Raw genomic sequence first — 12,500 nt, forward strand, 5'->3', positions numbered from 1 at the left:
TTGTGTTACTGCCCTGTTGCTGCTGTGTTACTGCCCTGTTAGTGTTGTGTTACTGCCCTGTTGGTGCTGTGTTACTGCCCTGTTAGTGTTGTGTTACTGCCCTGTTGCTGCTGTGTTACTGCCCTGTTAGTGTTGTGTTACTGCCCTGTTAGTGTTGTGTTACTGCCCTGTTAGTGCTGTGTTACTGCCCTGTTAGTGTTGTGTTACTGCCCTGTTGCTGCTGTGTTACTGCCCTGTTAGTGTTGTGTTACTGCCCTGTTAGTGTTGTGTTACTGCCCTGTTAGTGTTGTGTTACTGCCCTGTTAGTGTTGTGTTACTGCCCTGTTAGTGTTGTGTTACTGCCCTGTTAGTGTTGTGTCACTGCCCTGTTAGTGTTGTGTTACTGCCCTGTTAGTGTTGTGTTACTGCCCTGTTGCTGCTGTGTTACTGCCTGTTAGTGTTGTGTTACTACTGCCCTGTTGGTGTTGTGTTACTGCCCTGTTAGGTTGTGTTACTGCCCTGTTGCTGCTGTGTTACTGCCCTGTTAGTGTGTGGTTACTGCCCTGTTAGTGTTGTGTCACTGCCCTGTTAGTGTTGTGTTACTGCCTGTTGGTGCTGTGTTACTGCCCCTGTTAGTGCTGTGTCACTGCCCTGTTAGTGTTGTGTCACTGCCCTGTTAGTGTTTGGTTTACTGCCCTGTTGGTGCTGTGTTACTGCCCTGTTAGTGTTGTGTTTTAGCTGGTAACCATTTTAGCTGGGGACCCCATTTTAGCTGGTTAACCATTTTAGCTGGCTGACCATTTTAGCTGGCTGACCATTTTAGCTGGTTAACCATTTTAGCTGGTTAACCATTTTAGCTGGCTGACCATTTTAGCTGGCTGACCATTTTAGCTGGTTAACCATTTTAGCTGGCTGACCATTTTAGCTGGTTAACCATTTTAGCTGGTTAACCATTTTAGCTGGCTGACCAGCTGGGTCAGAACTGCCGGACCCGTTGATGCAGAGAGGCGTGCTGTTGGGCCCGGCCCGCTCCGAGCCCGTGGCTGCCTCTGTGACTCACCATTTTCATGCTCTATATGAACAAGCTGTTGTTTTGCCACTGACGGGTCTGGATTTATTAGATTGACTCGTCTCTGGAGTGGACACGTGGTCCACGGAACCAGATGATGGTTCTAAATTGAGAGAGGAAGTCATTAGCAACTGGGCTTGGGCTGGCTGAGCCATGGTGGACTTGGTGAAGTGTATTTTTTTCTGCGGCATTCGTAAATTTTATTGCTTTTTATTGCTGATCCCAGGAGAACCAGAACCAGAGGTTCTGTTTGATTTTTGCTTGTTTTTCCTTCTTCTGTGGTTGTAATGAGATAAATGAAAAAACCAACGAGATAACGAGGCTTCAGCTGATATTAACCCCAACCTGCTGAGCTCTTTGTTAATGATGGTGAGTTCATGACCCACTGGATTCATTTTAAGAGCCGTGATCTAAAGCCAGACATCTCCATTAGCACCAAATGTCACATCTCCATAAAGAACAAACTGCAGGGTTCATCTGCAGACACGAATGGCTGCATCAGATCTTTGGGAGACGAGGGCCAGCAGGTTGCTCAGGTTTCCTGTCTTGGTACCAGTAACAGACTTTAGCTAAAAACTGAGATATATGAAGCACGTCAAACAGACCCTAACCCCTAACCCCTAACCCTCACCCTCACCCTCACCCTGACCCTAACCCCTCACCCTGACCCTGACCCTAACCCCTAACCCTAACCCTCATCCTCACCCTAACCCCTCACCCTGACCCTAACCCCTAACTCTAACCCTGACCCTGACCCTAACCCCTAACCCTAACCTAACACTAACCCCTAACCCTACCCCTCACCCTGACCCTAATGCTAACCCTAACCCCTAACCCTACCCCTAACCCTAAACCTGACCCCTAACCCCTAACCCTAACCCTAACCCTTAACCCCAACCCCTAACCCTAACCCTGACCCTGACCCTAACCCTCACCCTAACCCCTAACCCTAACCTAACACTAACCCCTAACCCCTAACCCCTAACCCTACCCCTCACCCTGACCCTAACCCTAACCCTAACCCTAATGCTAACCCTAACTCTAACCCTAACCCTAAACCCTACCCCTAACCCTAAACCTGACCCCTAACCCCTAACCCTAACCCTTAACCCTGACCCTGACCCTAACCCTAACCCTAACCCTAAACCCTAAACCCTAACCCCTAACCCTAACCCTAACCCTAACCCCTAACCCTAACCCTAACCCTGACCCTAACCCTAACCCCTAACCCCTAACCCTAACCCTGACCCTGACCCTAACCCCTAACCCTAACCCTCACCCTAAACCCTAACCCCTAACCCTAACCCCTAACCCTAACCCTAACCCTAACCCTGACCCTAACCCTAACCCCTAACCCCTAACCCTACCCCTAACCCTGACCCTAACCCTAACCCTGACCCTAAACCTGACCCTGGGATGTACAGTCAGCCGCTGCAGCCCGGTGACAGAGCACATGGGAGCAGGTCACCATGACAACAGGACTCACTGGAGCATGGTGAAAGCAGGTGACGTCACTGGCCTTCAGAGATGCTTCTGCTGGGAAAATAAGCAATTCCAGCTCCTCTTGAGCCGAAATGCTGTTTCAGATGTTGCGGCACAGCTGAAGGGGCTGCTGGGATGTTGCTGCTCATCAGCTCAGTCATGGAAATGTGATCCAGCACGTGGAGACAGCAGGAGAACGTTCGGGTTCAGGTTCTTCACTGCAGCCTCTTCAGAAGTGATGTCACATAGGAGGACCTGGCATAGTCACCAGTGTCAGAGTGTGTGTGTGTGTGTGTGTATGTGAGTGTGTGTGTGTGTGTGAGTGTGTGTATGTGTGTGTGTGTGTGTATGAGTATGTGGGAGTGTTTGCGTGTGTGTGTGTGTGTCCGTCTCTCCGTCTCCGTCTCCGTGTCCATTTCTGTCTTTCTGTCTGTTTTCGGAACTTTCAAGGTTTAAAGGTCTTTGTAAACTTCCAGGCCAGAGAGAATCCAGAGCCAGTTCTGCCCAGGTGGAAGCTCACCTGTCCAGTTCAAAAGTTTGGCCAAACCATGAATTTCTGCTTCTGTACCTTTGGGATTCAGGTTTGGACTGAAACGATGATGGCGTTCTTTAGATTCTCCTCTCTCGGTGTTGCTGCTCTACGTTCTGCTCGGGCCGTTGGTGAACTTTGTCCTGACGTACCTGCAGCAACTGACAGGACAGAAATGGAATCTTCCGATTTCCCTGCTTGCTCTGCTCTCTGGGGCAGAATTGTCTTATTATTGTAATAAAAATAATATTGTATCATTTTAAGCATTGGTAGATTCTTTAGATGCTACGATAAGCTAAAGGTCCTGGCACAACAGGATCCGCAAACATGTTTCCTCACAGGTCACATGATTCCATTCACTCAGACGGTGCGACTGTTGAGACTTTTACTGACTAAAGCAAGAATAGATGTTGAGGGCTGTCATCAAAAGGCTTTCTGGGGTTAATATTTCACTTTAATGACAGGAGGCTGTAAAATTCAGCCTGAACGTCAGACATTTACTTGGATAATGGTTTTCAGGGGAGTAAGCCTCTATTAATTCCCATTTTCTCTGCCTGTTTGGGCTTCTAGTGTGTCTAAGTAGGTTAACCAGTGATTAACCACTATATTAACCAGTGTATCCAGTCCTAAATGCATCACTGAGTATTGAGGTGAACGTGGAAGCAGCTCATTGTTGGTTAACCTGCCCTGAGGTCGGAGAACCATGTGTTTTTGATGCACAATTTATAGGTTTACTAGGTCATTGGAGTTTAGGATGTCGTACTATTGGTCCCTCGGGGGGCTGGCGAGGTTACCCAGTGTTGGATACTCGTTTAGCATCTCTCTAAACCCCCAGTATCAATGAATTACTCAATAGTTTTTTATTCATGTCAGTGAAATCCATTCTCCTTCCACTTCCCTAACCCTACTAACCCTACTAACCCTAACGCTAACCCACTCTGAAAAAGAGAAATGGAAAAGAGTGAAGTTCAGCTGGTTACTGTAGAGCAGCTGGTGAAGCTACGAGCTGATTATCATTAATTATAATTAGATTATCACTCTTCTTGTATCAACACTCCAGAAGTAGTTAGGGTTAGGGTAGTTAGGGCTGCAGTAGTTAGGGTTAGGGTAGTTAGGGCTGCAGTTGTTAGGGTTAGGGTAGTTAGGGCTGCAGTAGTTAGGGTAGTAAGGGCTGCAGTAGTTAGGGTTAGGGTAGTTACGGCTGCAGTTGTTAGGGTTAGGATAGTTAGGGCTGCAGTAGTTAGGGTAGTAAGGGCTGCAGTAGTTAGGGTTAGGGTAGTTAGGGCTGCAGTAGTTAGGGTAGTAAGGGCTGCAGTTGTTAGGGTTAGGGTAGTTAGGGCTGCAGTAGTTAGGGTAGTTAGGGCTGCAGTAGTTAGGGTTAGGGTAGTTAGGGCTGCAGTAGTTTGGATAGTAAGGGCTGCAGTAGTTAGGGTTAGGGTAGTTAGGGCTGCAGTAGTTTGGATAGTAAGGGCTGCAGTAGTTAGGGTTAGGGTAGTTAGGGCTGCAGTAGTTAGGGTAGTTAGCGCTGCAGTAGTTAGGGTTAGGGTAGTTAGGGCTGCAGTAGTTAGGGTAGTTAGGGCTGCAGTAGTTAGGGTTAGGGTAGTTACGGTTAGGGTAGTTAGGGCTGCAGTAGTTAGGGTAGTTAGGGCTGCAGTAGTTAGGGTTAGGGTAGTTACGGTTAGGGTAGTCAGGGCTGCAGTAGTTTGGATAGTAAGGGCTGCAGTAGTTAGGGTTAGGGTAGTTAGGGCTGCAGTAGTTAGGGTTAGGGTAGTAAGGGCTGCGGTAGTAAGGGCTGCAGTAGTTAGGGCTGCAGTAGTTTGGGTTAGGGTAGTAAGGGCTGCAGCTGTTAGGGTTAGGGTAGTAAGGGCTGCAGTAGTTAGGGCTGCAGTAGTTAGGGTTAGGGTAGTAAGGGCTGCGGTAGTTAGGGCTGCAGTAGTTAGGGTTAGGGTAGTAAGGGCTGCAGTAGTTAGGGCTGCAGTAGTTAGGGTTAGGGTAGTAAGGGCTGCGGTAGTTAGGGCTGCAGTAGTTAGGGTTAGGGTAGTAAGGGCTGCAGCTGTTAGGGTTAGGGTAGTAAGGGCTGCAGTAGTTAGGGCTGCAGTAGTTAGGGTTAGGTAGTAAGGGCTGCGGTAGTTAGGGCTGCAGTAGTTAGGGTTAGGGTAGTAAGGGCTGCACTAGTTAGGGCTGCAGTACTTAGGGTTAGGGTAGTAAGGGCTGCAGTAGTTAGGGTGAGGGTAGTAAGGGCTGCGGTAGTTAGGGCTGCAGTAGTTAGGGTTAGGGTAGTAAGGGCTGCAGTAGTTAGGGTGAGGGTAGTAAGGGCTGCGGTAGTTAGGGCTGCAGTAGTTAGGGTTAGGGTAGTAAGGGCTGCAGTAGTTAGGGTGAGGGTAGTAAGGGCTGCTGTAGTTAGGGCTGCAGTAGTTAGGGTAGTAAGGGCTGCAGTAGTTAGGGCTGCAGTAGTTAGGGTAGTAAGGGCTGCAGTAGTTAGGGCTGCAGTAGTTAGGGCTGCAGTGGTAATAAATGTTAAAAATGTGATAAAGCATCTGCAGCATTTTTTATCAAAGTGGTTAGATACTAAAATGTTTCACTAAATAAAAATCTACCTGTTTTTTAAATTGTATTTCTTAAAATTATGAAACCAGTGTTGTTGGAAAAAATGATAAAACAATCAAACAAATCATCACATGCCCATCACGTGTCCATCACATGTCCATCACGTGTCCATCACATGTCCGTCACATGTTCATCACGTGTCCATCACATGTCCGTCACATGTTCATCACGTGTCCGTCACGTGTCCATCACATGTCCGCCATGTGTCCATCACGTGTCCATCACATGTCCGTCACATGTTCATCACGTGTCCATCATGTGTCCGTCACATGTCGTCACGTGTCCATCACATGTCCGTCACGTGTTCATCAAGTGTCCATCACATGTCCATCACGTGTTCGTCATGTGTTTGTCACGTGTTCGTCATGTGTCCATCACGTGTTCATCACGTTCTCATCACGTGTCCATCACATGTCCATCACATGTTCTTTTTTCCTAGTATGCTGCCATCACGTCCAAGAACTGATCTTTGTCTCCTTCCCAACTCATTTCTTTATCCGTTTTCTCACTTTCTCCAGGTCTTCAGCCAGCGTGATGTTCCATGGCCCCCCCACCTCGGAGGGTGTTTGAAGCCTCTCAAATTTAGGCCGACCTTCAGCTGCACACCAAGGGACCCTCCACCCTTCTGAAAATGCTCTGGGGCCCCAACTGTAGAGGGCCGAGTTGCTGAGAGACGTCTCCTCAAAATTACCAGGGGAGAAAATCATGTAGTGCCCCCCTCTTCACAAAGGGAGGACGGCTGCAGTCAAGTCCACGTATCTTCTGTCCTGATGTCATCGTAAAGCTTTGAGATTTTAGAGAGCGCACGTGGACCTGGGCCCAACGTGTGAGAGAGTGGAAGAGACAGACAGGCAGGAAGGTAGATAGACAGGCAGGAAGGAAGATAGGAAGGTAGATAGACAGGAAGGTAGACAGGCAGGCAGGCAGGCAGACAGGCAGGAAGGTAGATAGACAGGCAGGCAAGAAGATAGGAAGGTAGATAGACGGGAAGGTAGACAGGCAGGCAGACAGGCAGGCAGGCAGACAGGCAGGCAGGCAGGCAGACAGGCAGGAAGGTAGATAGACAGGCAGGCAAGAAGATAGGAAGGTAGATAGACAGGAAGGTAGATAGACAGGCAGGCAGGCAGGCAGGCAGGCAGGCAGGCAGACAGACAGACAGACAGACAGACAGACAGACAGACAGACAGACAGACAGACAGGCAGACAAACAGGCAGACAGACAGACAGACAGACATGGTCCTCCACATCAGCCCTTATTCCAGTGCCTGTCTGCACTTCCTGGACGGCTTGTCCTGGAGCCTGGTGTTTCCCTGCTACTGGCTCCTGGACCGGCTCCTGGCCTCCTGTGTGGCCACCTCCCTAGAGAAGCACCAGCGCTCTCAGGACCCCTGTTCCTTCCTCAGCCTGTGCATCCTGATCTCTGCGCCTCTATACCTGGTCCTGCTGCTCACCTCTCTGCCCTTTGCCCTGCTGGGCTTTGTCATCTGGGCTCCGCTGCAGGCCGTCCGCCAGCCGTACCTGTACACCTACCGCAGGTCAGCCAACATTTGCTACGGGACTTTCATGGAAAGACTTGTTATCCATGGTGCCTGATCTGGGAATGTTGTGACCCAAGAACAGAAAACAGCTGCAGTTAGGAAAGAGAGAAACATCCCGTCACCAACAGTAACCCTAACCCTCTAACCCTAACACTCTAACCCTAACACTCTAACACTCTAACCCTCTAACCCTAAGCCTCTAACCCTCTAACCCTCTAACCCTAACCCTCTAACCCTAACCCTCTAACCCTAAGCCTCTAAGCCTCTAACCCTCTAACCCTAACCCTCTAACCCTAAGCCTCTAACCCTCTAACCCTCTAACCCTAACCCTCTAACCCTAAGCCTCTAAGCCTCTAACCCTCTAACCCTCTAACCCTAACCCTCTAACCCTAACCCTCTAACCCTCTAACCCTCTAACCCTAACCCTCTAACCCTCTAACCCTCTAACGGCAATGAAATGATGCATCATCCGGGATTTAGTGGAGTTCAACTTAGGCCTGTGAAGCTTGAATGACCCGCAATAGTCACGATGACAACAACAACAACAATAATTGGAGACCCCAACAGTTCCCCTTCTGGAACTAGGTATCCAGATGGTGCTCCAAGGTCCTCCATACATTAAAGGCCGCCAGTTTCACGACTTTCTAGCGACTTGATTTTTGCCAACTGGTGGTCAGTGTTTGAACACGTCTGCTTCAAATATGATGTTCTGACCAAAAAAGATGATTGTTTCTTTTTTCTGTAAATTTCAGATATACTGTATATTATTGATTGAAGGGTCCCATCCCAATCTTCCATTTATTCTCTTGCACAGACCAGACAAACATCACGCTGAGCAGGGCCAGGCTGGACCAGGACTTGGGACGGGCGAATGGAGGCCCCAAGGCCGAAGTTTCTCTTTTTGCAGTGCCAACGTCTGCCTGCTCCCCGACTCTCTTGCCAGGTTCAACAATTTATCAGACACACACCGGAGAGCTCGAGAGGTGGGAAAGAGGATCCGCAATGGTGCCAGTCGACCTCAGATTAAAATCTACATTGACTCACCAACCAACACTTCTATCAGGTCAGAAGATCTCTCTCCTGAACTCTTCCTGCTTTCGTCTACATAATCTATACTCTTGAATATTGTTGTGTGACATGAAAAGCTTTTATTTCTTTGTGCTTCCACCAACAGCGCAGCGTCCTTCAGCAGTCTTGCCACAGGTTTTTGCCGTACCTCTCTGGATCAGCGACCAACTAATGGCCCGATTGAAACCGACAACGAACCCCATGTTGAGTGCCCGATTCACGTCTCAGGTGCCTCTGAGTGCCCAGTTCACCCCAACACAGGAGATCTGGGTTCATCTGAATGTCCCCTTCATCCACTGGAGAAGCCAGCAGACTGCCCTCTCCACTCTGCAGAGGCCAACGGCAGCTCGCATTGTTCCATTCGCAACTCAGGGGAGACGTGGGAGTGCCCTGTGCACTCTGCAGGGGGTCAGAATACCCGCAGCCACCAGGACTGCCCCATGCATGAAGGTAGTCAGACAAAACCTTCCCATGATTGCCCACTTCACACCTCAGGGGTTCAAATTAGCATCAGCGCCCCAGAACCTGAGCCCCAGGATGAGGAGGTGGAAACATCGAATCATCAACTTGGGGAGCAGGCAGGAGGAGATGCAGGCAGCATGGCTGCATCCAGGGAGTCCCTTGCTCGTTACCATGGGAGCGATGGTGGCACTGGGACAGCCTCCAACAACACTCTCTCTCACGTCACTCGCACGTCAATCTTTAAGCGTCCTGGGAGGAAGCGTCGCCATGCAGATGAGACATTTGACCATGAGATCTCTGCCTTTTTTCCTGCCAATTTGGATTTTCTGGCCCTACAGGAGGTGTTTGACCATGGAGCAACAAGAAGACTGCATCAGCAGCTACATCGTTACTTTCCATATGTGTTGAGTGACGTTGGGCGCTATGGCTGGAAAGGCTGGTGCTCAAGTTTCAAATTCCTGAACAGTGGGCTGATGCTTGCCAGCCGTTATCCAATCTTGGATGCTCGATACGATTGCTATCCCAATGGTAGAGGGGAGGATGCGCTAGCAGCAAAGGGAGCATTATTTGCCAAGGTCAGTTTACTTTGCTTTCCATTTTCTTGTTTCTTCTCAGTGTTGTTCACATGATGAACAGAATGTTTGACATGGCTGCTTTGGGACTTTGGCCACTAAATGGCTTCATTCAGCGCTGTGATGTTCCTAAAGAGCTCTGACTGTTGTGGTCAGCGCCGGCGTTAGCCTAGCATCGGCAGAGTCAGTCAGCGGCTGCCTGTACAGCTGTCTGTGACGGAGGGGCAAGATAGTCAACCTTGGCCTCAACGACTGAAGAAGGATGTCCACTGGTACCCACCCGTCGGTGCTTGGAAATAATGAATATTCACCTCGAATATCATAAACAATGACAAGTTTCCCAATTGTGCTGAGTTAGCTGACATTTGATTAGTGACAGATTATCTGTTGTTAAGAGAAGTGACAATATAAAGGTACGTAACATTATGTTGTTGGGTTGAAAAAGGTGACGGTGACTTTAGATTCTGACTGGCTAATTAGAAGATCAGCTGTTTAGGAAGCTGTTTAGTGTGATGGAAACATGAAGATAGCTGTGTTCATCTTGCCCAATTGTGTTTTTGATCGTCAGCACTTGTGTGCTGCCATGACGACCAATTTGCCAACTCTTGTTGAGAGCAACAGTAGATGCTGTTACTAGCTCGTCACCTCCATCCCGTTAACCAGTCTGCTGGCTGTCACCACCGTTAACAAGCTGTCCTCTCTTTGCAGGATTTGCTTCCTCTATACAGTTGGTTTTTCTAGATATTTCTTGTTCAGACTGATTTTGCTTCGTAAGGTGAAATGAAGCAGCAGGAAACTCTTCCTTGTTTCTGTCCCCTGCTGGACAACCTGAACCCTTCGTGGCGTGTTCACTGGCCAAGGGCTCGCTGGAGATGCAGCTACAGGTACATTTGAGGGTGCATCTGCTGTTTTAATCAGTAGGACAGCAGTATTGGGTTCTGGTGGCCCATGTCTCCCAGCAGCTGAAGGTTTTGATGTACCTGCTCCTCATTCTCCGCCATCCTCCAGAATCAGCATCTATATGAAGATGTTTCTTTTTATTTTTACATAAATCCTTGCGTTACTGGTCTCTCTGACTAATTAGAAGCCGACCTTGTGACAGGGAGCAGCTAATGAGTGAGAAGCTTCTCCAGTTTCTGTTCATACCTGTCTAACATGATTATCACATCCATGTGAGCCTTTCACCGTTCTCCTTCTTCATTTGCCTCCTGGTAATTATCTCAGCCTTCTGTCACTGACTGATCTCATTTCTGAGGGATCAGCTGGTGCTAAGGTAATGCTCTTCTGGCTACCCACCTCCTCATTGGAGCATTTTCCTGGCAGTCATCTTTCTGGTAGCGGACCATTGAAGCCTTGATCCAGCCGTCGGCCCGTCTGCCAGGGCTTCAGTACACCTTTGAAGTCTCTCCATCGGAGCTGAATTTAGTGCTGTTGGGTTCATGCAACCACCGTTACAATCTAACCCAACAGACATGGACCCAACAACACCAGAAACTGGTTGGAGAAAATTGACAGCCCACCCAGACAGGAATGGAGGAGGCTGCTGCACACAGCGAAGAGGTTACGAGGCCACCATCTTCACAGCCAATCCTCCACCCAGATGCAACAGCTGATGTCCACTCTTCCTTCTTCAGTTCTAGTTCCCAAACCAGAACTCTCTGGTCATTCCGTACCTCCTGCTTCTCACTCTTGATCCTGCAGTCATACACGTCGCCACTGAGGAAGCTAGAGAGGGATACCTGATCAGACACAGCCCTCCTCGGGGCTCTGCAGGGTGGGAGGGGTTAGATTCCCATCTGCACATTAGTTCAGAGCCCTTTCCAAGCACCTATGCAGGATCTTCAGATTAGGAGCTTCCAGTTCCTGACGTCACTCATGATCTGTTCTCTCTGCTCAAAGGAAACTGGTCTGTGGCCAGTTTTTCCATCAACTTCTCATTAGTGAAAAAGCGAATTAGTGATAAGGGAGTCCCGATGAATCACGGCAGCAAAGCCGTATGATCCCTGTTGGAAGTAAAGTCTGTTTTCTGTTCCTGTTCCTGTTCCTGGCATTGGCCTATTTTTAGAAGCAAGCATAGCTGAATGGCCACCCTCTCGCACAGCTTCCAGTTATCTTCCAAGATCTTCCAATGGTCCCATTCTGCAGATGCTGCCTTTCAGGCCCCGAGGGACGGCTTCATGTAGGAGCTCATTCTGTAAGTTCCTCACTCAGTTTCTCATGGAGGTGGATGCGTTAGACGTTGGTTTATGGGGCTGTGCTGTCCCAGCGAGCCACTAGTGACTAGACGCTCTCCGTGTGTGCCATTTTCTTTCTATAAGTCTCCCCCAAAAAGAGAAATTATAATAACTGGGAGCTTCTAGGTGTTAAAATGGCCCTGGGGGAGTTGTGGCACTGGCTGGAGGAAAGCAGACATCCCTTCCTGGTCTGGAATGACAACAGGAACCTTGAGTGCAATCAGAGAAACTCAACTCTCAGCAGGAATGGTGTCCCCTTTATTCACCAATTCAATTTAACCCTCTCCTAAAGACCCAACTCCCACATCGTCACATCTGATGACGTTACTTCAGTTCCAGTAGGAGTGTGATGACACCAGTGCTCATTGGATGAAAGGACGGCTATTTTACCATTGGCGACCAATTCTTGAAGATGTGCCACTTTGTGTCCTCCTTGTCTCAGCTCTTGCTCCATCATGTCTTTCTCCTTCATGCATGTGGTCTCAGACAGACGGCCAGAGGTTTCCTGTGTTATGGTAGGAGTTCTGCAGCCTGTTGGGAGCCCTTGCTAGTTTGGAATCTGGGTACCACCCTCACTCTAAATGGCCTGACTGACCCCAGAACTCATCCTCTTGGTTCCGGCCTTTGGTTCCAATACCCTGATGGTTTGTCTCCTTTGTCACCAACCTCTTTTCTTTCCAGCCTGGGAATGGAGGGCCTCTTCCTCCTCAGTCCAAGCCTTTGTGGACTGGTGTCGTCAGACCTGGGCATGTGCTCTGGCCTTTCTCCTGAAGGTGGTAGACCGGTAATCCTTGACAGCCAACCTCTCCCAGGGAGAGGACCAGCCACTTTTCTCACAGCCTGAGGACAGGGACTTCTCGGGTTTTAAAGAAATTTAAGTCCAACAGTTCCTCCTCCTCCCTCGTACTATGGAATTGTTTTTAGGGACGTCAGTGGCCGACCCTTGGGGGGGGGGGGGGG

The 12,500-nt window shown here is 49.1% G+C and overlaps 1 protein-coding gene across 1 annotated transcript in view; it reads left to right on the forward strand.

The window, feature by feature from the left end:
• Positions 1–6,738: 6,738 nt before the first annotated feature.
• The window catches only part of smpd3 (sphingomyelin phosphodiesterase 3), a 22,928-nt gene continuing 17,166 nt past the window's right edge, over positions 6,739–12,500 (forward strand). Inside the window, 3 exon segments of the mRNA XM_029842117.1 lie at positions 6,739–7,201; positions 8,019–8,267; positions 8,379–9,309. Of these exon segments, the coding sequence (XP_029697977.1) occupies positions 6,900–7,201; positions 8,019–8,267; positions 8,379–9,309 (1,482 nt within the window). The 5' untranslated portion in view covers positions 6,739–6,899.

This window comes from Takifugu rubripes, chromosome 9 (assembly GCF_901000725.2).
Source record: "Takifugu rubripes chromosome 9, fTakRub1.2, whole genome shotgun sequence".
Taxonomy (NCBI): domain Eukaryota; kingdom Metazoa; phylum Chordata; class Actinopteri; order Tetraodontiformes; family Tetraodontidae; genus Takifugu; species Takifugu rubripes.